The sequence below is a fragment of the Hermetia illucens genome, chromosome 2 (assembly GCF_905115235.1).
Source record: "Hermetia illucens chromosome 2, iHerIll2.2.curated.20191125, whole genome shotgun sequence".
Taxonomy (NCBI): domain Eukaryota; kingdom Metazoa; phylum Arthropoda; class Insecta; order Diptera; family Stratiomyidae; genus Hermetia; species Hermetia illucens.
Genome location: NC_051850.1, coordinates 140,578,899 through 140,605,681, shown reverse-complemented (window position 1 = coordinate 140,605,681; position 26,783 = coordinate 140,578,899). Strand labels below are relative to the sequence as shown.

The window sequence follows — 26,783 nt, the reverse complement described above, 5'->3', positions numbered from 1 at the left end:
TGTCCCAGTTTCAGATGGCAGATGGAGAATTAGTGTCCATAGTGTGCACGCTGTGAAAAGATGAAAATATGAATTTGGTAATTGTTGGTTTTACATTGGCGGCAGTTATCATTATTATCTTTCTTTACTTGAGAAAAAAATCGCAAAATTCATAAGGTGCAGGTAAAATACAGGTAGAATATAAAATAATGGTTAAAGAGAATATAGTTGTCTATTACTGAATCTGATCCCACATTTTGTCACATAATATATGACTATTTTCTATGAATTCTGAACATTTAAGTAAATAAGTTATTATCTTTAACCAATATTGAATTTCTAGCAAGAAAGTTAAGTTTTTTAATGAAAATAATGGGGAAGAATTCCCGTTTTGGCCTAAAGGATATTACTTGGGTAGATAAATATTTTCCATTTCGGGAACCACTCCAGCCCCATTTCATATACACATGCTGTATTTCGGCAATCATTTGATCTCTTCTCCAGTGTAAGATCTCACACTGAACTCTGAACTGACTATCAACCATGATAATAAAAGGCTTTCCAGTAATCGGTTACAGGATATCTCGCAAACGAAGCATATGCAGGAAAATTTGGAGACTTCTGAACAAAAGAATTCTGAGCGCTTGAATTCCATAGTTAAGATTAACATAACCAAAATATGATGGTTGAGTTCTCAAAGCAAAGTAGATCATTTATTTCGGGAAGGGCGTTTGGCAGGATATCCAAGGAAAGTCTACTCCGAAAAGTGGTTGACATAATATCGTCAATTTTGTGAAATTGCTCTCCAAACTCACACATAAGGGGTACCTGTATATTCAGCATCCGGTAGATGTTAAGCCAGGATAGGAACCATGAATGTTCCCCTTGAGACAGAAGAGATATTAGATGAGGATATGATACCTAGTGGGTCTCCCTCTTCGACGGCGGCACTTGGGTTTTGAGTTCTCTGTTTCGTCGCGCACAATCGTGGCAGAATTTTTTTTTAAATTTAACTACAGGGGCTATGCGATGGTTGTGGGGTAGAGCCTTAGCCTCTCAATCTTATTGCAGCGGATTCAAATCCCAGCCTTCATTAGTGTTCGTGTTCGTCTTGTGTTTGTCTCGCTGCTGTGAGCTTATCACTTGCACAGCGTTAAGTGTAATGATAATGAAACTGAAGCACAGTATCATTAAAAAATGGAAACCGTAGCAACAAGGAGACTATGTAGATGCCTCCTTTAAGGAATGAATAGGCAACACTAATTTAGCTACCTTTTTTGTTTTGTTTGGGGTGGGGAGAAGCAAAGCCTCTGAGCAGTCAAACCCTAATGATCCATTGTACTCGAACTCAGCGAGTTAGATACACATGCGTTTCTATTAATTCTCGCAAATTCCCCAGTTCAATATAATATTTCAGTTCTGATGCGATCACCAAGTATAAGGAATGTGACCTGAGACGAACTAAAACCTCTGGAAGGAAATTAAATATCAAAATGGATCGAAAAGGTTTTCAAAGCGATTGAGCTAGCGACCGTCCAACAAAATAGAAATAACAAACTAAATGAAGACGTCAACGAAATAAAACCCTAAATTTAACCATATTCGACAGATCCGATTATTTTGCCATTATCATCGAAGCATGCTCGGTGGAAGGGCATAACCTTCCCCAGGCAAGAAAACTGTTTTGTTTCTTGGATAGAGAGGAAAAGGTGTTGAAGAAGATCACTATATTATACCTTTGTAATGACTTATAACCGTAATAATCATTCGAGTTAACTAAAGCCAACTAAGCAAGCAGGGCTATCCCAAAAATCTGAAGAAATGGCGAAATTGATCATAAAGATCTTCCGACAATTAATGCAATTCCACTAAAATATCTCGTTGGCAAGGGCTTACATACCTCTCCGCTAGTCAGGCTCGGGAATGTGGGTCTCCTTGGACACTTCACTCCTCACCATGTAATCATCTAAGATTTCAAACGTCCTTTATCCTTAAGCTTTAAATGCAAAATAGGATATCGCACAAGATTACGTAAATACGCGAACGCGAAGTTGAAAGTGGAGAGATAAAGTACCGGTTAGACCACAATCGAGGCCAATCTGCCGATCGAGAGGGATGATCCACGACCGACCACATGCCACCCTATTTGGTGTGAGCTTTCCTGAAGCTAGTTTTTAGTTAGAAATTGTATAAAAATAATCAAATTGCATATATATGTATATAAATGATAATTGCGAAAGTAAATAATGTAACAGAAAAGAAACAAGTCGGGAAATAGGAAGCTGGACGAGCTGTGTAATTCTTAGTTCGTAGCACATAATATATACATATATTATGTAAGAGTATCCACTTTCGGGTGATATTGACATTCATAGTCTTCAATTTTCAAAGAAGCAGCAACTTTGACGTATTATAACTTTGTTAGCAATAGTGCGATGTCCACCGAACCAGATCACGCTATATAATACAGCCTATATTACTGCAAAATTTGTGGTGCTAGGATAAACGTAAGGGTGGGTTTCCAGCCAATTATCAAAAAATACAGTAATATACTATTATTATCTTGATTTGAACAGATATTGGTATGGAAGGTATTTCGGAGCCTATGCAGCCTTTCGGAGCCTTCTGATTTTTTTCAGGTTTTTCGATTTGGTAGTTTCTGAGAATAGCCCCCTTAAGGAAATGATCACTTTCAATCTCCTGCATTCCCCACCTTTTCAACAAATGTCAAAACTAAGACCAACTTCGAAAAGTACTAACTGAGACCTTTAATTTGATACCCCACATGACTATATTTGATGAAAAAAAAATGTACACCCCCTTTTGCATGTATGGGGACCCCCCTTAAATTCGACGTAAACGGATGTAACTCACCGTATGTGTGAGTGTTCATAATTCCCACCTTTCCACCAAATTTGGTGTCAATCGCTATAATCGTCTCCGAGAAAAATGCGTGTGACCGACAGACAGACAAACCGGAGAATCTCCTGTTCGCACGAACTAAAACGGTCACGGAATGGCAAGAGAAGTGGGACAAGTTAGAAAATGGCCGCAGGACTTACAAAATTATATGGGATATTCGGAAATGGATCGAGCAAACTCACGGCGAAGTAGGTTTCAATTTAACACAATTATTGAGCGGACATGGAGGCTACCGAGCATATTTGTATCGATTTGGGCGTGATCATTCGCCATATTGCCCAAAGTGCCCAAATATTGCAGAGGACGCAAAACACGTCTTTTTTCACTGCCCCAGATTCGATGCCCAAAGGGCTACAATCGAAGCTACAACCGGACTTTACGCCCGAAAATATAATGTAACTTATGGTGAAAGCAAAGAGAATATGGACCGAAGTCGAAAAATTGATTGAAGCCATCGGAAAGAAGCTTAGGCAGGAGGCAGGTCATCCGAAAGAATGAACGCGAGAGGAACACGAATATTCACATGAACGCAGAATAAATTCTGATCCAGCCCCGCGACGTAATACCAAATGGGAGTCCCATGGGAAGAGTGGAAGGAGAAGGGGGTGGTTTTAGTGGGTAAGAGTCCCACCTAACCGTGTGGCAAGAGCCTGGGGTACCTTTCGAAGCTTTCCACCTTCCATCATAAAAAAAAACAGACAGACAGACAGACAGACAGTAAACCGATTTTAATAAGGATTTGTGTTTACACAACGGGGACAAAATGAAAATAATACATTAAACTAAGGAAAAGAAATGAACTGAATTAAAAATGACAGTGAAGAAAAAAAACAAAATAATAAACAGCCACACAATCCCGGCCATCACCAGGGAAAATATTTGGCTTGAGGTCATCGTGTAAACTGGAGTCGATAGGGGCAGAGGCGGCAGCATCAACAACACCACGCCGCATTGCAAGCAACAGTTTCAGTACTTGCCGAGGCACTCTTCTACACCGCCTAGCTGAAGACTCCGCTCAGGTGTGGGACGAATTCCAAAGACCGTGTATACAGTTCTTGGAAATGGATCCTTACATAGACCAGATCAGATTCTCAGGCTCTGTGCAATCTCTGATGAGATTGCATCTCGACTGTGTGCTGATATGTCGCTGTCGCAACTACAATCACGTGTATATTGCGGTGCATCTGCGGCTGTCAGATTGTACGGTCAGGAGATTTGCTTTCGCGTTATTGGTTTGAGTGATCAAAGAAATCCACCATGGAAAAATCGTCTGGATCGTCGGCGGGGCTCACTACGGCAGGACATTGCTAGGCTGATTCAAATCAGCATTGGCAATGTCAGCAGACGGATGAAAAGTAAAGTGCAGGAACTATGCCATCCCCAGTGAAATACCCCTAGTTGAAATATTGGACACCCTAAAGCAGAAACTTTCTGCCATATGAAGTCAGTCACGACGGTATGACGAAAGTCACTCCAGACGTGTCCAGAATGCAACATACGCCAGGAACCAGCGGAGTTTTTTTCAGATCTCTGCCTTATCGATACGTCTGTAATGCATTGATCCCAAACTAATAAAGTTCTTGGCGACAATCATCACCTTATCAGTACTGAGGGTGCTAATACCTCAGAGGCTATCCATATACGGAGCGGCATCTTTCAGGGTAATTCATTGACTCCCTTTAGTTTTGTATAGCACTGAACCCTCTTTAATGGCAACTGGATGATGCTAGAGGGCATGTTTTGTAATTAATTATGGTTTTGTAATTAATTGTGGCTTACGTGCTAAGTGCGATCTGACGCACTTGATGTACTTATATAATATCAAGCCGCATGCTGGTACTGACAACCACTTTAGAAGTCTGTTGCGAATAGTAGACATGTTCAGCCGTGATATTCGGATGGAATTTGGATTAGACAAGTGTCGAAGGACTTCTACAAATACTTCTGTAAGGAACCCATGCTCGAGTTGGTGATCTGAAGGATGTGCTGCTGTCCGAACTCCTGCGACGTCTAAATCTGGTACTGAAATCGCATCTATCGGGGAAGAATAAAATAAGCGCATTGAATGTATTCGCTATCCCTTTATTGGCTTATACGTTCGGAATATTGCCATGGACGAAAACCGATCTGGAAAAGTCCAGCGGCGGATACGGACTACTCTGTCGTGGAGCAGTTGAATCTGCCTCATGACATCGAAGGCAGGGACGTGGTTGACGTGACGGCACGCCTGCTGTTTCGCAGCAGTGTTTGGCAGAACCGAACCGCTTGGCAAAAATCCATTTTCTCGCCTCATGAGCAAGCAATTTATAGGGGAAAAAACAACACTCACTGTTATGCGAAATGCACTTCAGCTCCCCTTGCGACTTCTCGAGACGCTCGTACTCCCCTCTACTGTTATGCGCCAAGTGCCATGATAGTTAAATAAGTTTAAAGAGTTTCAGGGAATTTAAAGTTGAGAGGGTTTTGTGACAGAAATTTCAAAAAGAAATTAAAATAGTCATTTATAAATGGACGTGATGTGACGGGATGTGATTTCGCAGAGAGATGCTGAAGAATGCTAGATAGGGGTAAAAGGAAAAATGCTCTACACCAACAAGCAACTGGATCGTTTCTCGGTGGAGGGCAAAAGCAAAATACCAGGATCTGCATGTTGCGAAGTCAGGAATACGACACTATGATGGAAAATAGTGATGCAGGGTGGATACCAGGTAAGAGGGCACTGGCTGTGGCAACGCAATGGAACCTATATAGAACGCGATGGAATATATATAATTCCAAGTCATGATTTTTTTTTATTTTATTAAATTTCAAGTTTGTTTCAAGATTGATTACTCATACTATTTATTGCCTCCAAAATGTTTATACTCAGACAAATATTATTATACTTTTTCAAACCTTCTCAACATAACTGACTTATAAAATTAATCCCAATTATTTCAAATTACAAAGTTAAAATATTCTGATTGCATTGAAAGTTAATGCAAATCAGAATTCATAAAACTTGAACTCATGAAAACTGGTTTTTTAATGAATATATTTTAAAATAAATGAAATTAACGCCTCTGATTATACCAACCGTAGCACTGAGAGACCCAAATGAGTACATACCTTAGCGATGCCATAGCGAATTCATTATCTGATTAATTTTACACTACCAGATTCCAGTTCTCAAAGAGCTGTCTGTGTTTTTTAGTACAATGGTTAATACCTGAATGGAAATTATATAATTATATACTACATTTGTGCTGTGTCAATGGTTTCAAGAAGAATAATTTTATACAATAGACCAGTACCATTTGTGACGGTAGCTCAACAAATTTTGGTTGTAAATGTTAAGTCTGTCATCTTGGGGGAAAAGTTCGATTATAATTACATATAAATGGTTAGGTAAATTTTATACCCACACTAAACGTAGGATACATAAAAGAAATGTCTAAAAAATTGAAGTAGGTTCATCCGCTCCACGGTAGAGTTTGGATGATGCATTCGGAATTTGGACATAGTCCGTATCCCCCGCTGGATTTTTTCCAGATCGATCTTTCACCATGGTAATATTCCGAATATATATGCCAGTGAAGGGATAGCAAATATATTTAATGCACTTATTTCATTCTTCCCCGAGAAATACGATTTCAGCACCAGCTTCCTTGCAGAATATCTAGGTACTTATAGGACTCTATCTCGGTTACTGTTCCAATGCGACGGTTATCAGTGCTGTATTCAGCGTGCGACTCGGAATGACTGCTACAGATGGCTTGGATTCGACACTTGTCTAATCCAAATTCCATCTGAATATCACGCCACGTCTACTATTCGCAACAGACTTCTAAGGCGGTCGTCAGTACCAGCATAAAGTTTGATGACATCTAAGTACATCAAGTAGGCCTTGTGTGTGTGGTGGGGGAGAAGCTATAGCTTCTGAGCATCCAGGCCATGGTGGCCCATTATACTCGACACCCCCATATAACGGAATATCCCGGATTCGTTAAAGTATCGTAGGATTTCCGTTAGAGAATGTGATCCTTCGTTTTGAGAATGATGGGGTCCTAAGTCCGCATCAATTTAATGCTGGACCGGACCAAATGGGAAGCAACTTACTCCCTCTTTCCTGGTCCACGGACCCCTCGTTTAGGGCTTGCACCCAAACTTACTGGGATGTCATAGTTCCGGTAAACCCTCCGTGCTTTATTTTTCACTCTCTTGGTGGCATTACCAGTGCTAATTTGTGCATGTCTAGCAATGTCCTCTCTTAGTGAGCCAAGCTGGCGTTCGAGACGAAGTTTTGATCTCTTTGATTATTTAGGCCAATAACCCGAGAGCGAATCTTCTGAGCATGCAATCTGTCAGCCGCAACTACAACAGAATTCATAAGTGACTGTAGTTACAGGAGCGACTTCTGAGCACACAGTCCTTCAGATGCAATATCATCACTGATTTTGAATAGAATTCTCGGAGTTGCTGGAGAGAGCCTGGGATCACCTATTCTGTGGAAAGGATCCATTTCGTAGAATTCTATACACGCTCTTTGGAATTTGTCCCAAACCGCAGTGGCGATGACGAAGAATCCTCTAGCAATTGAAACTGTTTTCCACAATTCAACGTGGTGTTGCTGATGCCGTTATCTCTGCCTTCATCGATTCCTGGTCACCAGTTTCTGCGATGACCTCAAATCAAACACGCGTATCACGGGAAACGCTCGATAAATTTTTGGTGCAATGAGGGGCAGTAAGATGTTATGCCTGCCTACCCTCGTGGCTATTTCTTAATAGGCACGGGAGATAAAGGCTTTTATTTCCTCAGTTTAAGTGTGACAAAATAGCTGCAGCAAGCGAAGCTAATCATCGTGACACCTAGTCATGGAACCGACCCACAATTAGTGGTTTCAACGGCGTCTTGTCCATTACAGGAGCCCGGCCCAGCCACCAAGTAAGACAACTTCGCCTGTAACCCCAACTCAGACCTTACATTTTTTCTCTGCCTCATTTGTAGAAGTCCATTTTATACATGACTGCCAGGCGTCGTGATAACTCAGTGAGAAATCTTCAAAAGCATAAAGCTCTTGCTCTTAACTCACCTACCCTAGCTTGAACCTATCCATCCCTCGATGCTTCCACAATCGGGCTTGGGAACTTACAAGTTACAAGTTCTTAATTCATCTATAAACCATACAGTTCAGTTTCTGATCTCTCGAAATATGATTATGAATCCCACTGATTAAAACTATCATTTGAAGATCCCTTTTCTGTCTTCTTCCTAACTTCCACAAGAACTTACATCACTATGAAAGGCCGGAAAATGCCTAGGGAGAGAAGAGACCACAAAGGCTGTGCCTCATTGAAATCTGGGGCATTATAGACATCGACAGGGCTTAGGGATGAAGTACTGGATCATGAAGCAGCAGATAAATGACTACCATGATACCAAAGAAGCCGTCGGTTATGTTCCGGGAGTGCCCTTACATTGACGGTATAATCTGTGACCACACATTATGAAATATTTCACAAGATTGAATCATCAAAGATGTAACGCTAGTCTAATCGCGAAGCCTGTTTTAGTCACCATATGTATATCATCGTTTCAACCGCGCTAATGGTGAGCATCGAATGTTGTATTTTCTTTCAACTAGATCGCAAAGTATCTAATATCATTAAAAACCACAAATTCAAATATTTATATGTATAAATAGCGCTTACAAGAAAAATATCTCATAAACCCTCTACACCAGTTAATAGTCTTGCTTAACGACGGATAAGCAAGTTTTTTGCATTGCACAAATGCATATTAGAATTATCATTAAAACACCATCAATTAGAGCAAGGTATGAATGCTGATCGTTAAACACGAAAGCGAGTCACCTTATTATTGTGCAAAAGAGTTACCCTGACCGAGTAATGCATAATTATCTGCCAACATCTTCTCAATTACGAGTAACCAATAACCGGCGTGCGAAGATCCACCTGTGGTTACTTGGTGAAGAATTGCGATTATGTTCTGTCTCTCATTTTGTTTTTCTTTAGATACGATCTAAAAGGTCATAGATTAGATGCTATCTGAATAATTATATTTTTTTCTTCTTATTTTCCAGTTGTACAAGAACCGAATAAACTCAAAGCTCGACTTGCCGGAGCCATTAGAGAATCATGCCTGCCGAAGATGCTTTGTGAAATGGCCTCCCGCCCGGAATATACCTTATCTGATAGGGAGAAGGAACTGTTGCAACTTCTGAAGTAAGATATAAGATGTAATCTATCCTACAATCTATCTAAGCATCAGAGATAATATAAAACTATTTATGATGGTTTTAATTATTTTAATTATAACAATCATTGAATCAATAAATCTTATTACACTTCATTTACCTCTCAGCCTACTCTTCCTGATCAAGCTTAAATCTACATAATTTGCTATCTGAAAACACGCAAGTTTTATAAAAAAATCTTGTTTGCCTTGAAGTATTTCTAATTGATCGGCTCAAGCCTCAGTGCGTCGTATCTGTTGGCGCTGTATTGGCAGTATCTGCTGCTATTTATAATGCAAAATATATAAAAAATCATTGCTTTCCGAATTAACGTGACCTTAAGAATTCGCAATTTCCTATTATGATCTACGCTGTCATGCGTGGACAGATACAAACGCAGACTGACTCATCTAGTATATTTAAACTGCGAATTGGAAGTGATAATAAAAGTGAATTCTATTTATATTTTTATGCGGCTAATAACTCATGCAATAGAAATAAGTTTGCTGGTTGATTAGTTTGATGGGGGTTTGAAATGTTGGCATCTTCTTAAGCGCTTGTTAAATAGGAATAAATCAGTATAATGATATTGCATTGAGTAATTTTCTCATTAATATTGAACTTCAAATATGTGAAACTTGGAGGTCATCAACATTTGCAACCAGTCATTGAACCTATCATTTTATATTTGTAGATTATTTCTTGCATAAGTTTCAAGATTTGAATAATTTCACTAATAGATAATTTATGAGAAAATTATAACTTTTCTATTACTTGAGAAATCATTCAAATATCACTCTCACCTATTGGTGGGTAGCTGTAAGAAACAGTGCTTTGGGGAAAATTAGGAGAAAATTTAAACAATTTACAAAGAAGAAAGGTTGTGCAAAAGTCGAAGGCTTTATCCGCTTATACGATGAACAATTATAATTTCGACGTTTAGTAATCACTTATCAGCATCTGCAATATGTTGCAATAAATATTTTTACCCACAGGGCTCATAAATGGTTTTCGACTCCGGGGTCCTGTTACAGATATATCAAAATATCGATCTTCAAGATTAATCCATCAATTCATTGCTTGATCTTTGCTACCAATTACCACTGACCACCGCATGATATTTACTATCTATTACCACTTTTGTAAGAAGAATTTCTATTCCCAATATGAAAATGTTCATAAGTGAACAAATATTCTTGACTTTTTTCATGCAGAGTAACAATTGTTCGAAATATCAAATAGATTTTTGGTCTTCAGACGATAACCGATGGCGCGGTACAATCCACTTTGAATCTAGAGTTTTAAATCATATTATTTCGTAAGTTGCAGATAATATGGTCAACATTAAACTTTCGTGGGATTATTACCCTGAGTTGATTTGGGAATCCACTCCAAGTAAATTGACTAATACTCACATCCAGAGTGCGATACAATTTCCACTGCCACCAGCCGGATTTGAACCGTACCAATGTCAGAAAAAGATACCCAAATACGGCCATCCTTCTCATCTCAGGCTCAGCGCCGCAGACGACTGATTCAATGTGGTCCACATCTGTGAAAAAAACTAGCCAATTTCCCACTTCCACGACTTCATAACTGGGTGATATTTTAATTCAAAATAGTATATCTTGTGACTTACCAGATTCGTCAACTTTTGTGATTTGGAGGATGTTCTGCTGTCCGAATTCCTGCGACGTGTGAAACTGGTGCTGAAATCACATCTCTCGGGGAAGAATAAAATAAGTGCTTTGAACTTATCCGTTACCCCTTTACTCGCATATACATTCGAAATATCGCCGTAAAAGAAAACCGATCTGGAAAATGTCCAGCGGCGGATACGGACTATTGTCTCCAAATTTCGTCGTAGAGCGGATGAACTTGCCTCGTGATATCGGAGGCAGGGGCGTGCTTGACTTCGCGGTACAACATCATCACCAAGTCGGCTATTTTTAAGGCAGATTGCAGGCTGAATCTACCTAATTTTAAGGATCATTCCTTTAATCCTCTGAGGAAGAAGTTCATAATCGAGGAGCGAATGGAGAACCACTAGTGCGGAGTGTGTTTTTCAGCGTTAGAAACATTGGAACATCTCATTTCTGAGTACGTTCTTATGGTACTAGTGCACGACACGAATAGATCATAAGAACATGTCCGGTTTACCGATATGAACTGGAGGCAGTACTCGAGAGATACTTACAGCACGTATTGGAACCAACACCTTTTAGCCGATCACCATATACCACACAATAAGTCTTAAGTGCTGTTAGTTGACAAGACAAGAAATTTGACATCCCGGGTGGTTGGGCTTTCATTAATATTGTCCCTCACGACTTCCCTTGATATAGTGGGACTGTCACACAGTCTGGTTCCAACCATACAGAAATACACTTCTGCAAACTTGCTCGATTGTGCACAGGATTGTCGATGTCGAACTAGAGCTCCTATACATTTTTCACCAGGTATGATCGTCCGAGCCTAAATACTTAGTGCTATTATTAGGTAAATCCGCCATCTGCCAAGATTGTGACAACTCGCAATGACAATAAAATACTTGCTCACTGCCCCTCGAGAAATACACCATATTTGTTGCGGCAGACTTGAGTGTAATATGTAACACTGACAGGGGTACCCTGATTAGAATTCATCACTCGTTCCCCCTGAACTCATTATTTTTTCTTGTGCCTCATTGTCTCTAATTGTCTTTCCTTAAGCATTTCTCGGCGTGAGACCTTTGTTCACTCTCGCTTTTATCAGAGATAAGTTAATATCATAAAATAGGTTTGTAAATCATCGGCCGCCTGCTTCTAACTTAATGGACTTTGTCGGCAGTAAACATACGCTTTTTGCACTAGTTTTTGTAAAGCCTGTTGAATGACAGTGGATTATGCAAATACGATGTTGGACTTGGGCTGTGGTAGCTCTCCAACCCTGCGAGAAGTAATGAATGTAACACGCAAGCGAACCTAAGTGGCCATCACACTCATATCTAGGAGGCAACTGCTGATCGCAAAGTGATCGATCTGATTGCTCGTACGGTATAGGTTATTTGAAATCCAATGACAACCTCGAACAATGTGCCACCAATGACGAGGCGGTGGAGGCTATAGAAATTTGCAAACCTAGGGTCATTTCATTACAGTAGCCAAAACCGTGTTTTCCATCACTGGTCTGAGCAGATCAGTCATTACGATCACAATGTCACCTTTTAAAAGTCTCTTCTAAACTGCTTTTAATTGGTCATATAAAGCAGCCTTCTCAACTATTTCGGAAATCTCCGTTGGTGCAGCACTGTACAATTGTGATGCTCCTTAACCGGGACCGGAACCTTGCAATCAGAATCCTGTCAGAAACTAGCTACCAGGTACAAAAGAACAAGCCGGGGTAGCCGTCAGAAACAATCCGATATCGGATTTACGTCTGCTGCCACTCAGCATTCCAGAGTATAAAAGCATATTACCGGAAGAGGGAGAGGAGTACTCTGCACCATCTTATTTCGCTTATGTCAGAATGTCCAGCTTATATAATTGGAATTCTCGTTCGAGTTGAAGAAGGCGACCGTACTAGGGACGCCCAATACCGTTGTTGAGGAGCGTGTACACAGTTCAGAAATCAATCTTAATTCGTTTTCAAAAGCTTCCGAAATGCATTGTTCACAGTTCTTTTTCTATCGACGCCAACTGAGTTCTCTTATCATTTTTTTGTAGTGATAATAATAATAATTGTTGGCGCAACAATCCATATTGGATCGGGGCCTTGAAGTTCATTCAAGACCGTAGCGGTACATTACAGGAGAGCCTACAGAAGTGAATGTGGTCAGCATTGCGCACGCCCGAGATTATTACCCTGATTTGCCTCAGGTACTCATTCACAGCTAAATCGACTGGTATCCGATATCCAGTCACGATAACAAATCCCCCTGCCATAACTGAGATTTGAACCGCGACCTTCCGCTACGACAGCCCAGCACTCTAACAACTTGAGCCATCTGGACACGATAACTTGCTTCCCAAATACATAAAGTTTTCATTATTTTCCAAGTTGTATTCACCAATTTTGACATTTTGTCTAAACGGCGTATGTTTTCTAGTTTGGGTCATGATCTTGGTTTAATGAGCCTACTCCTTCCTTACAGCGTCAGCTTCGGAAGGGTGATGGAATATCGATATCATCGGTGTATGTTACCACTTCCGTTGACTTGAGGGACAGGGTTCCTTTGGTATCAACTGGGTTTTTAAGGGGCAAGTAGAGGAACATGGAAGCCTGTCCCCAGGCTTTAGACCATACTCTGTCAAAAATGGATTAGTTGTACTGTTTTGAATCTGCACCCACAAAGTTGACTCCGACATGGTTGTTTTTGACAGACGAACTAATTTTGTTGGAGTGGCAAACTGGAGCCTAATTTCATACCGTCGGTTGTAATCGATATTTTCGCATCTAATTTAAAGCCAACGTTGTTTTAACTCTTCCAGGATTCTGGTTAATTCTTTGTAGGCAAAACAGGGCAGTCATATGCTACTATGATTCTCGTCCGCCATCCTGTTTTTTTTTTGTGGATTGGACATATGGGGCCTTGGCGTCCATCTCCTATCATTTTTTCCTTTCTTCATATAAAAGGCATAAATATGTAAAGCGCGCTTTTCACGCAACCGATGTTTTCTTTAATCCAGTCGGCGGGAATATTTTCGGTTTCTAGAGTTTTGTTGACTTTCAGGCTCCATATCGCTGCATTAATCTAATGTAGGGACTCCGGAATCAATGTCCTTCGTTTGCTGAATTGCCTACTCACCCACTGGTATTTTATCCGAGGTGTTGAGGAAATCGGTAAAATACGACACCTATGTTGCGTTCACTTTAGGCTCTCTGCTTCTGCGCCTCCTCGTTTGGCGAAAAATTAACGGTGGCGAGGGTCTTTACTTCTGTGAAATGTCGCAAATCGTCAGCAACTATATTATTCTCACCAGACATGCGTCGGAAGACAGCTGGCTGATAAGATGCAGGTGTCGAGGGTCGCGAGGTTTCTGTTTCAAAGTAAAGGTAGTTGGCTTATGGTCAGGGAATACTGTGAACTGCCTGCCTTTTAGGGAATACTGCAAGTATTTAATTACGAAATACGTGGCTAATAACCCACGATCGTAAATGCTGTATGAGTCGGGTTCAGATGCCCAACGGCTGCCCTATTTGGTTCACCTTTTGGTGAAGGGCATCACCTACGGCGATATCTGAGGCATCGGCGAATGCGGGCAGAGGTTCATTTTCCTGAGGGAATGCCAGAAACGTAGCTATCACCACCTGTTGCTTAGTTGTCTCAAACGCTTGGATAGCTTCCAGGGATGGCACAGTCAGGCAGGAGTCTTTGGTCTTCGGCCCAGATAAGTAATCGTTAAGGATCGATTAATGGTGGGCGACCATAGGCAAAAAACAGCGGTAGAAGTTTAACATGCCCAACAATCTTCTCAGATCCTTAGCTGTTTTCGCAAAAGGGAAGCTCGAAATTGCTTTTACTTTGATTCGGACTGGTTGGATGCCTTCATAAATAAGCAGGTAACCGAGGAATCCCATCTGCGATTGAAAGAATTTGCATTTCTGAACGTTGAGCAGTAGACTAGCGTCAAGGGGACGTTGAAAAATGTTCTCGAGGTCCTCTAAACGCTTGGCGTTTCCGCAGACCAGAATACCTTCTGAATGTAAGGACGTAAAGGTTTCATAGTATAGAGTCGATGAATCTGTGAAGCGTTGCACAGTTCTAAAGTCGTCCTAGTTCATTGGAACAGTCTGAGAAGTGTCATTTTCAGGGATTTGATATAATGCCTTCACTAAGTCCAAGGTAAGAAAGATACGGTAGTCTGGGATAGACTCCGCAAAATCGTGTATGAGTGGAATCGGATTTCGGCCTGGAATCGTTTGGGCATTTAAACGTCTATAATTACCACAAGGTTCTGTGTCATTTTTCAAGCACCTAATTGGATTACGGATGGTACACGGTTGCCCGGTGGTGTCTGAAGCCAAGAACCTTGCCTAACTCCACTTGCTTCGCCACACACTTTCCTCGCTGTTGATGGGACCATCATTATGTCTACACAAGCTTTTCAATCTTTATCCTTTTGACAACTTTAGAAACTTCGAAAATTATCATTAATACTTTATAGCGCGTCGTCTTTTTCCTCAGTATCCTATTCTCTGAAAATCGTCATACTGATATTTCTTAGTTAGTGTTGTATTTATTATTTGTAGGTTTCGTTTTTCCGTTTCCAATTTCCATTTGCATTTCGAACGTTTTTTTTGGGGATCTGTGTGGGTGTGATTTTTGTGATTTACAGTCTCTTTGGCTTTTCATTTCGTTTTCACCGACATTTCAACTTACTGAATACAGCTCTAATTTTACACCCTTGTGATAGTGCCCTTTCTCATTCTGAAACTGATAGATTTCTATGGTGTCAAACTTGATAAAGTATATCTAATAATTATATTGCTTCCGTGTTTAGTTTAGTTGTCTTCAATTAACATTCATATATAATATTTCGTTTCTAATCAGTTTCCAACAGTCTCTTAGGTTCAGTGGGTACATCAATTCACAAGCTTTTGTCAAATATCTTTTTCAATAAATGCCAACAAATTATCTGAGAACAACGACTAAATTGTATCTTTCCTTCTATTTCAGGTCAACAACAATGTCCTTGACGATGAATGGTCCACCCACGAAATGGCATTTTGCAGCTCACATGGGTGAACTGATGAAATACACCGGCGATGCGAATAGTGGACCCATTGGATGTGCAAGCCTTTGGTCTCAATGCCCATTCAGTTCAAAAAAGCTGATGAAGCTAACATACAAAGTGAACCTGAAATAATCGAGAGCCGGATCTAAAAACTGAGAAAGATGCCCTTTATTTAACCCCCCGGGAGTGGCCGTTGCGTTACGCAGTCATCACTTTTTCGTTTTTGCGTAATATGTAAATGAACTTGACTGAACTATATTAAAGATACACTAGTCTAAAAATATGCACGATATTGCTGTATACCTGTAGCTTTTGTATAAGATATGGTAATTGCCCATCCCCAATTTAGCGGTTTATGTTAAGTTGCTTTTCATTGAAATGGAAATGAAAATTGTTCAGATTACTCTTTAGACCGCAGATTGCTTTGTATCTGAAGCACTCAATGACTTTCAATCTCGGTAAACCGAATTATATTCGGTTTATATTTTAATCCCACATCAGAGTTACTACTTTGAATAGTCAGGGTGAACTTTCAAAATTAGTTTCGCTTTTAATATGAGATGAAAGTGTAAATTAACCTCTATGGAAAAAGATATTTTTTCAAGTGATTATTGTAATGTATGTAATGTAAATATGTAATTATAAGAATCTTCGGCTTAATAATGTGCAATTGCAGCAAACCATATAGTACAGTAATTCCCATAAAAGTATACATTGTACGATACAATTTTGGATGGCGTCTGGTTGGTCATTTTGCTGCAAAAAGATAAAATGTATTTAGTTAATATCCTCACTCGATAAAGCCAGTTGTGAATGGGTCAATACCATCAGCAGTGCCAAACTGCTCGTTGAAAAAGTTATTAATTTTAAAATAGGATGACATTTAATAAATTTTATCTTAGAGTGAAAAACTAAGTGATTTCTAGATATATCTATGTATAGAATATAAACTTAAGTTTGTTTTTGTTAAATCTTTAATAGTGAGTATAGTAATATTTAATAAGAAATCATCAAGATATAAATCTTTAATTTTATTTGATTTATAAGCTAAATAGTGCCATATATGATATTCCCCAGATATTCGTGGAGCGAAAGACACATTTGATACCCTTAGATCACCCTTTTGTATCTTAATTCTATTCGAATCAATTTATTTATGAACTTGACTCTACTGTCACTGAAATGGATGAAAAAAATGTAACCATCTACTCTTTTTTCGATTTAGAAAGTTTTGTTTCCAAAGCAAAACCTTATTAAAATCGGTTCAATGTATTTCTGTACGTCTGTCTGTCACAAGCCCTTTTCTCAGAAACGACTATACCGATTGACACAAAATTTGGTGAAAAGGTGGAAAGTGTGAACGCCCAGACATGCGCTAAGTTACATTTTTCTACGTTGAGATTTAGGGGGGTCCTCATAAATGCAAAAGGGCGGTATAAAATTTATCTCACCGAATATAGTCATGTTGGGTATCAAATGAAAGGCCTCGATTAATACTTTTCGATACCATGCTTAGTTTTGACATTCCTTGGAAAGGCGGGGAGTGTGGGGGGCCAAAAGTGACGATTTTTTTAACGGACCCATTCTCAGAAACTACCCAACCGAAAGATCTGAAAAAGAAATCATGAAAATGCCTCTATACGGCGTCCATGTCTCAAAACACTCTCCAAATCGACATCTGCTCAAATTAAGTTATTAATAGTATATCACTATATTTTTGGGAAAATTACCTAGTATCCCCCCTTATGTTTATCCTAGGATTATAAAAATTTGCAGTAGTATAGATTATAGTATGAAGCATGTTATCCCCGATAAAAATCGTATGTTACTAACAAAGTTACAGCAGCTCAAAATTGTCTTGTCCGTATAAATCTACTGCAACCCAAAGTACTAAATATGAATATCACATTAAAGTGAGTAGTCTGACATGCCAAGCACATATACATTACGGGCTACGTGCAAATGGGATAATTCTGTATTCAAATATACTCACTCAAGAAACAAACAAAACCTTTCATACCTGAAGCGCCGAGCTTCCGGTTTTCCGACTTGTTAATTTTTGGTCCATAAACCTGACATCTAATGAGATAACAATGAGAGATTCTGCTCCCTAAAAACCAGAATCAAAAATATTTTTGAAAAAGCAATTTCGTGTGCAATTTAATTGGAAATTTCATTCAAATATGTGAATTGGCCATTAGCAAGGGAAAAATATTAATTCCCTCCAAAGAAGAGGTCTGTATGGTAGGATGTATATAAACGAATCGATGACTAGTTTGATCTAAAATGTCATTTGTAGAAAGGGTAATAAAAATAAACCTTCTTCTTCTTTAGCGTTTTTCCCGTTTAGAAGCGTTTTGGTCGTTTCCCATCGACTTCGATGTTCAGACCAATCTTCACAATGAATTCTCATTAGTGCGAATTACATGACCATACCATCGAATACGCCTTTCTCCTAATTTTTCTACGATCAGTCCAACCCCAGATCGGTTGCGAATGTCCTCATTTCGGATGTGATCATGCGGTGATACACTCCTAGTCTAACGTAACATCTTCGCCTTGATTACCGCAAGGCGCTGTTCATTGTCTTTTATAGTCGGTCAAGTCTCTGAGCTGCAGCGGTCGATAAGCCGGACGACACTGCGGTAAATATTCGACTTGAGACGTTTGTTGATACGACGATCACAAAGAACACCAGTTATGGAATGCCATTTCATCCAGGTTGCGCTAATGCGTGAAGCAATTGCAATTTCATAACACATGTCACTGTCACTAACAGAGATAGTGACTCTTTTATTGGTATCGGTCGACAAAGATTCTGTCTGAGACCGTGGTGCATGAGGCGATCATTTCATTTCTGGACAAGTTGTTCGAGATCATTTTTGCTATTAGACGGTAGGAAAATATCATCTGCATAAAGCAGTATATAGGCCATTGGACGTTGGATGACCCGCGTGACAGTGTCCATAACTAGAACAAAGAGGAGTGGTGAGAGGGTGTTTTCTTGATGAACTTCAATAGCGTGCATTGCATTAAAAGTTCCACAATTCTTGACAAATCCCTGCATTTACGATTATTTGAACGATGGCGCGAAAACGGTTGTCAAGAATACTTTCAAAAATCTTCATGGTATGGGACAGCAACCGGCTCTGCTGGTAATTTGAACATTTTGCTGGACTACCTTTCTTTTTAAGGTTTTGTGTAAACACAAAACCTTATTAAAATCGGTTTACCGTCTGTCTGTCTGTCTGTCTGTCTGTCTGTCTGTCTGTCCGTCTGTCTGTCTGTCTGTCTGTCTGTCTGTCTGTCCGTCACACGCATTTTTCTCGGGAACGGTTACAGCGATTGACACCAAATTTGGTAGAAAGGTGGGAACTGTGAACGCTCACGCATACAGTGAGTTACATCCTCTTACGACGAATTTAAGGGCGAGTCCCCATACATGCAAAAGGGGGGTGTAATTTTTTTTTTCATCAAATATAGTCATGTGGGGTATCAAATTAAAGGTCTCGGTTAGTACTTTTCGAAAACGGTCTTAGTTTTGACATTTGTTGGAAAGGTGGGGAGTGCGGGGGGTTGAAAGTGACCATTCCTTTACGGGGGCCATTCTCAGAAACTACCCAACCGAAAAATCTGAAAGAAATCAAGAGGCTGCCACTATATGGTGCCTGGGCTCCGAAATACCTTCCACACTGATAGCTGCACAAATAAAGTTAATAATAGTATATTACTATAATTTTTGGTAATTCGCTGCAAAACCCCCCTTAAGTTCATGCTAGGACGACGAAATTTCGCAACAATATAGGGTCTAACATAGAGCATGATGTTACCAAGTTTGGTGGAAATCGCACTATTGCTAACAAAGTTATAATACGTCAAAGTTGTCGCTTCTTTGCAAATTCAAGGCTATAAATGTCAATATCATCCGAAAGTGGACATTCTCACATAATATTGTATATGCATATATTACGTGCTACGTACTAAGAAATGCACAAAACCTTTCGTAACTGAAGCGTCCAGCTTCCGGTTTCCCGACTTGTTTCATATTGGAACGGTGGTGATTTCTCGCCAGTTAGATACAGTTTATCGTAAAGATCTTTATAATGGATCATTCGGGTAGCAGCGATCGCCTTCTTTGCTTCTCGATTGTCATTCTTGTAAATTTACCAAGCGCCAGCGTTTTGTCATCGAAAAATTACGATAAAGGCGTTTCTATTCACCAGCCTTCATGAACATGATGATTCCAAAGCCAAGTATCTCGGTTGATGAACCGCCTAACTAGCTTGGTGATCCCGAGGGTTGCATAGGTGCTTTAGGAATCGTGCTTTTAATTTGCTTTCACGATTCTTCCATATTCGTAATGGTTGGTAATCGCGTAAGTGAAATCATTTCTTCTTTCTTCTCACGAAATCGCCCCCCCCCCCGAAAAGTCGCCAGAATGCGTCTTTCTCGGCATCTGGTCGACCTGTCTGTGGTTCGTTTGCGGAGATTAAGTGAATAGCGCGATGCGCTGTTATAATGGTGAGCGGCATCAGTCATCATCAAATCATTCGACTTCTTTAAGAGTATCTGGGAAACCCCCTGAAATGACAATCCCAACACCATATTGAGTGTGTGGGCTACCAAAATAGAGAAGTTTACGGCCATTTTCAGCGACAGACCATCGGGTTTCTTGTAGTGTGCAAATGTCAATGCGCCGTTTCCGAAGAGCTTTTGAGAGTTCCTCGGTCTTTCCATGCCAATATTTAGCTTGCAGACAAGTAAATGTTTCGATCGGACTAATTTACTTACGTCCTGACACAGTCCATGCGTTAGGAACCCTTGCCAATTTCTTGACAGGATCGGTACCCGTTCTGCCACGTTGACTGAGGTGAAAGCTCTAGCATTTCGCTGAGACTTAGGATATCTTCACACGATCATTTTATTTTTAACGGCATTGATTCCGTTTTCATTGCGCCCTGTCGCTGGACGAGTCACCAAGAGAGATCAGGTCGGAATTAGCATAGTGGAGTAGCCGCAACTATACTTTATTCATCTCTTTCCCTGATCTTGGCATTTTATTTTTATTTTGCTGAGGATATTACAAAGCACGTTGTCTCAATCCGTTCTCCATTATTTTGTCTTTTAAGCAGCACGCTATTTAAATAAAAGGGCGGAGTTCATTGACTTCTATGTTGAGACCAATCTTGGTACGTGAGTTTTCGTTAGCGTTAAAGACATAACATGGAAGATGCCTCCCGCGCAGTTTTGCCACGCTCAGTGCAATCACAATTGATTCCGAATGTCCTCATTTCGAATGTGACCATGACGTATTCCTCTTCTCTACTAATGCGTGACAAGGTTTATTATTTGTCGTAGTTGGCCAACATTGTGTATTATAAAAGGCGACAGGTAAGGCAAAATTAGACTTAGTTTTGGACTTGGAACTTTTGTTGATGTGCCGATTACAGAAACGCCAGTTATGAAACGTTATTTCGTTCTGGATGCGCTGATGCGAAGCAATTTCATAGTTTAGTTCACCGTTAGCTGATATCATTAATCAGAGATATTTATATCGCTCAGTTCTGAGTAGGTCGCTAGTATTGACAGTGACGGTTCCTGTTTCATCGGGGTCCGTCCTTAAAAACCTCCTTAGATTCAGTTGAGGACGGTGCTGCAAGAAGTCATAATTCCACTGATGGACAAGTCTCCCGAGAGCAGCTTTATTGTGAAACGCCAAGAAAATCTCATCTGCATAAACCAGTGTGTAGGGCACTGGACGTTGAATATCCCCCTTCACAGTGCCCATAATAAGGATCAAGATGAATGGCGAACGAGCACTTCCTTGATGAACACCAGCAAAGCCACAGAGTGGCTTTGATATATTTCCTGCAATTTTATAATTTAACCCACAGGACGAGATCCCGTGACATTAAGTATTGTCGCCATTGATGCTAAATGAGTTTTTGTAACACACAATTAGACGCCTTCTCTATATCCAGAAATATATTGTAGAGAGAACGATGCTTCTCCCGGTGTTTCTCCATGATTAGTCTCGTTAAATGTATTCCTCCCATGGATCTTCATTTACTCATCGTCGTTCCAATGCTGCCTAGTATCTCTATTGACAGCTTACCAAGTTGGTGGTGATTGGGTGTAACATAGGCCGCTGTGTGGATAGTATTCTTTAATATTGAATAGACGTTCCTTCGACATTCGTAATGGTTGGTAGCCACTTAAGTGGGATCACTTCTTCTCTTTTCTTGCGAAATCCACACCAATTAGTTCCCAATGCGTCAATGTGCTCCTCACCTTGCTTCAACTCCGCCTTGATTCGCACGAAAGCAATCAACAGCCGATGTTCAGGTACGACGGTCTCATGTAGAAAAAGTCTGCTGTCAGTGATGGTTAGAAAGTGGTTTTGAACTTTTAGGCAAAGGGTGAAACGGACGTCACTGTTGAAGCAATATTTTGGTTTCATTCGTTTCAGGTGTGCAGTGGGCAAACGTAAACAATTTTAACTTCATTTAAAATCACAGCAGTTTTCCCTTTTCTCTCTCAGATTTGGTATTTGACGGGAAATCGGTTCCATGTTTTTCGCAAGAGATGATTTTTGAGATAAGCTAGTTATTCTTGAAGCAAACATGTAGAGGCAAAGATTAAGTGTGCTCTCGCAGCCTATGGGTTGTGCAGGCGGACCTCTGCCACAACTTAGGGACATAGACCTCATGTAGTAATGTGGATAAATGATCCTACTATAAGGCCGATGTTCACTTATGCATCCGTAGAACGATAGGTTCAGGTGAAACAAAAGAGTATTCATTGTAAACTAGTCTTACTACAAAGGATAGTTTGCCCGAGTATCATCGGTAACATGAGCACAACAAGCGGTACAACTTTAAATACATTATTTAATTTGTAACCTTTGGATGTACATATATATTCAGAGCACTGAAATAAGAGCAGGCCACACACTAATTCATTTAGATCTATGACGAAACAACAGATATGAAGACCACAGAACATTAGAGGAGATATTGAAAGAACTGGACCCAATGAATGAATGAATCCTCATACAACTGTTTGGTAAGAGATAGAAAATGTAAAGGCAGCTGGGACAGACCAGAAAACTGGCGAACATACTGAGGTCTTCTACGTCGATGGCTCAAAAGGAGAACCAAGTTCAAGTGTTGAGGTTTATCTCTTAGATAAATATGGGAGGTGAGCTTATTCTTCGGGTCAATATACAACCGCTTTTTCAGCTGAATTAAATACGAGTGATTGCACATTTCAATGTGCTCCTTTCAAGACAAGCTTTGCGTCAATTCCCACGTCGTCGGCATCATCAGTCACGTTTAGAAAATGCATTCTACGTCCCTCCTTTTGCCATTTTAGCTCTATCCAGCCCGTTTTATACTTTTCAACTCTCTCACTAGAAACACCCTTGAACAGTGGTCTGTAATTTGATTTACTTTCCACAAATATGATCACCCCATTCTTGAAACTAAACAAGGCAAATTCCTCCAACCTCCTTGTTTTAAATAGAACTTTGCTAGTGTGGACCATCCATCCCAGCTTTACACTCTCAATCTACGTGCAACGATGACGAATTTTCGTACACATATGTACTCTTCGAGAGCTCTGCAAATGTCTTCCAACATGTTAACTTCCGCAATGCTAACTGCAGCACACGGTCTACTTCACGGGGCTCGACAGCTTCTTTCACTCTCTGATTCCAAAATTATGTCGGTCCTACATCGCCCTACAGCTTAGTTTCTTTAGCTCTGTCTCTCTGCTCAGTTTTAAGTGTAGACAATCCTTCTCACGACAATCTAGAATTGGAAACGAGCTTTTCAGTGTATTTTTTCCTAAATTAAAAGAATAAAAGCACTTTATATTTAGATTCAATATGGCGAAGCTACTCTGGACGCCTGATCACTTCGGCGTAGAGAGAAGTGCAATTTTCAGAACTCAAAGAGGCCGAGCCTCTCCCCACTCTACAACCCACACATGCCTACTGTACCCTCCAAAGGAGCTATAGGAGGTAGAACATTGCGGTCTGTACACATTTTCTTCAGGTTCTTTGAAACCTCCATACATATTCTAGTAATTGAAAAATAAAATCTGCATACATATTGTGCAAAATAGGAAAACACACCTGAGCAGCAATGCTAAAACACTGGAAATTAGGACACATCCTGAAATTTCTCTTGTGTGTGTGGGGGGGGGAGAAGCTACAGTTTCTGAGCACTCAGGCCGTGTTGGCCCATTGTATGCCACCCCCATCTCACGGAATATTCCGGATTCGTTAACGTATCGCAGTATTTCCGTTAGTGGATATGAAACCCGTCGCAACTGGAGAACATCGGCACCAAAGATCTGATGCCTGATGCGTCCATAGGCGGGGCATTCATATAGGATGCTCCGTGGATTCCGCTTCCCCATTACAGGAGGGACACATATCATCTTGAGTAATTCCTATTCCGAACATATGCCGAGATTTCATTTCCCTATACGCCACTGTGACCAGTGACCCAGAGTAGTTTCACCGTACTGAATCTAAAGATAGAGTTCAAACGGTTTTTGTATTCCTGAACGATTTTCGAGGTGATCAAAGGACTACTTAACGCCCTAAATGCAGCTTGGCTATCACTGCAGATTGCAATGCGCCTGCCCTTCAACCGCTCGTCAGTCACCCAGTTTGCAGCCCTTAAGATCGCATAAACTTCGGCTTGCAAAATCGTTGTATATTGTCCCAAAGAAAAAGCCCACTTCTCGTTTTTATTCGAGAGGTAGACTCCGACTCCAGAACCCTCTTCTGTTTTTGAGCCATCGGTGTAGAAGACTTCCGTATATCCCGCCACGCATTCCTCTGGGACTTCCCGGTTCTCTCTACGCTTTAGGGTAACTTCATATCTTCTATGAAACAGATCTATGGGGACAAGAGAATCGGAGGGCATTGTAAGAACTGGATTCAGTCCTCCCAGTAACTCTTCCAATGCTCTGTGCACCCACATCCGCTGTTTCCCCATAGATCTAATAAACTAGTCTATGAGCTACTCTCATTGCAGTGCTTTGAATAAATATATCCAGGGGCTGCAATTTGAGTAGTGCATTCAGAGCTGCGCCGGATGTCGTACTCATGGTACCAGTGATACTCAAAGACACAGTTCTTTGTAGTGCGGCTAGTTTACAGTGAAAAACTTTTTGTCTCACCTTAACCCACCACACAACGGATGCTAATACGAACATTGGGCTAATGAAGGCAACGTATATCCACATTACCACAAGAGGCCTGAGTCCCCATGTCAAGGTAAAGGTCCGTCTGCACAGCCCATAAGCTGTGAGAGCTCGTTTCATCTTTACCTCTACATGTTTGTTCCAAAGAAGTTTTTTGTCTAAAGTCACCCCTCATCTGAGGGAGGCAAAGTCCATCCAGTTTTCTCCTTTTTGTGAATAATACCATTGTGGTTTTATTTGGCTTAACTGAAAGACCATGTCTGAGGCACCAACTGTCTATCAAATCAACGGCACGTTGTATATTCCTACACACCGTTCCAAGATCCCGATCAACAGCAATCACAGCCACGTCATCAGCATAAGCTTGAGCGTGTATTGGCAAATTTTGCAGTTAGCATAGTAGTGAGTCGATCAGCATACTCCACAGAAGTGGCGAAAGCACACCTCCTGGTGGCAGCCCTTCGTTGCTTCTGCAGTCAGATAGCGATCGACAGCCACCTCAACGCACAGTAATCTCTGCGTTAGCATAGCATGGATCCACTGAATTAAAGGAAATTTCTCTTAGTAATAGAACTGATCAATAAGTAAACTTTATGACGCCGTGAATAATATTATTGCTCTTACTATCTCTCTTACCTGAATCGAAAATGAGAAATGGTAGAAAATAATAAGTCTCATAAACCTTTTAGGGAAAGTATCGAAAATAAGGTAACATTAGGGGTAAATTCAGTGAAAAAGTGAAAGGAAAGACTTCATCAAACCGCGTAGGAAAGACTTCATCAAACCACTCATTTACAGTTAGTTCTTAGAAGTTTAATGAAAAATGCAAGTAAAAAGGTGATTATGCGTATTTTTTAACTTTGTTTGCATTGATTAATGGCGACAAACTAACAAACTTCTTTTTAGAATAGACAATCAAAATATTTATTATCCATTACTTAAATGTTGTTAACCAAAATCGGTAGAATATCGTACGGTTCGGATTTTTATAATCATAATAATTATAGTAGAACTGAAAATTCAAAATTTATTTCATGTTTCAGAAAACAATTATAAGGGAAACACACAAAAACACTTTATGGTGCACAGTGTGAAATTCGTGCAAATATTCATAAAATATAAACAAAAAGCAGAAACAATTTTTCCTTACCTTTTTGCTTTTTAAATAAGTAAATAAATATCTTAAATAATAACCTGATCTCGGATTTTTAAACTTTCAGCTAAGCTTACTTCTGCGATTAAGCTCGGCATAGTCTAGCATACTATTAGGCGTCACTAACAATTTAAGTTTTGACAATGGAACTGTAAATTAATCTTCCGCATTAAAAACTTCTCTTTCAAAGTTACCAAATCGTTCATTGTACGTATACATATTATTCAATGGCGCCAAGTAAATATGTTGTTATTGGAAATTTTTAAAAATATTCTTTTCATTGCGTATTCTACGAGTACAACAGTAGCATGGTCATAGCTGACTGAAGTATATTGTAGGCGAACCCGTGCTTTCCGCCATTCACCATTCAGCCGACGATGCGCAACGAGCTTCTCCCGAAACGCACAATTAGTTAGTCCTTGTGATCATTGTGATGCCTTAGTTAAATATGATAGTTACTCAATATGGTCAAAGGGTAGTATAGGTCAGGGGCGGAACGTGGATTGGTACCCACGATGGAGCATAAAACCTGGGAAATGCCTGCTGAACCAACACC

At 40.2% G+C, this 26,783-nt stretch overlaps 1 protein-coding gene across 1 annotated transcript in view; it reads left to right on the top strand.

The window, feature by feature from the left end:
• Positions 1–16,871, top strand: part of LOC119649990 — a 53,890-nt gene extending 37,019 nt beyond the window's left edge. The window contains exons 2-3 of the mRNA XM_038052445.1: positions 8,987–9,128; positions 15,798–16,871. Coding sequence (XP_037908373.1) covers positions 8,987–9,128; positions 15,798–15,987 — 332 coding nt within the window. The 3' untranslated portion in view covers positions 15,988–16,871. The remainder of the gene's footprint in view (positions 1–8,986; positions 9,129–15,797) is intronic.
• Positions 16,872–26,783: the final 9,912 nt, after the last annotated feature.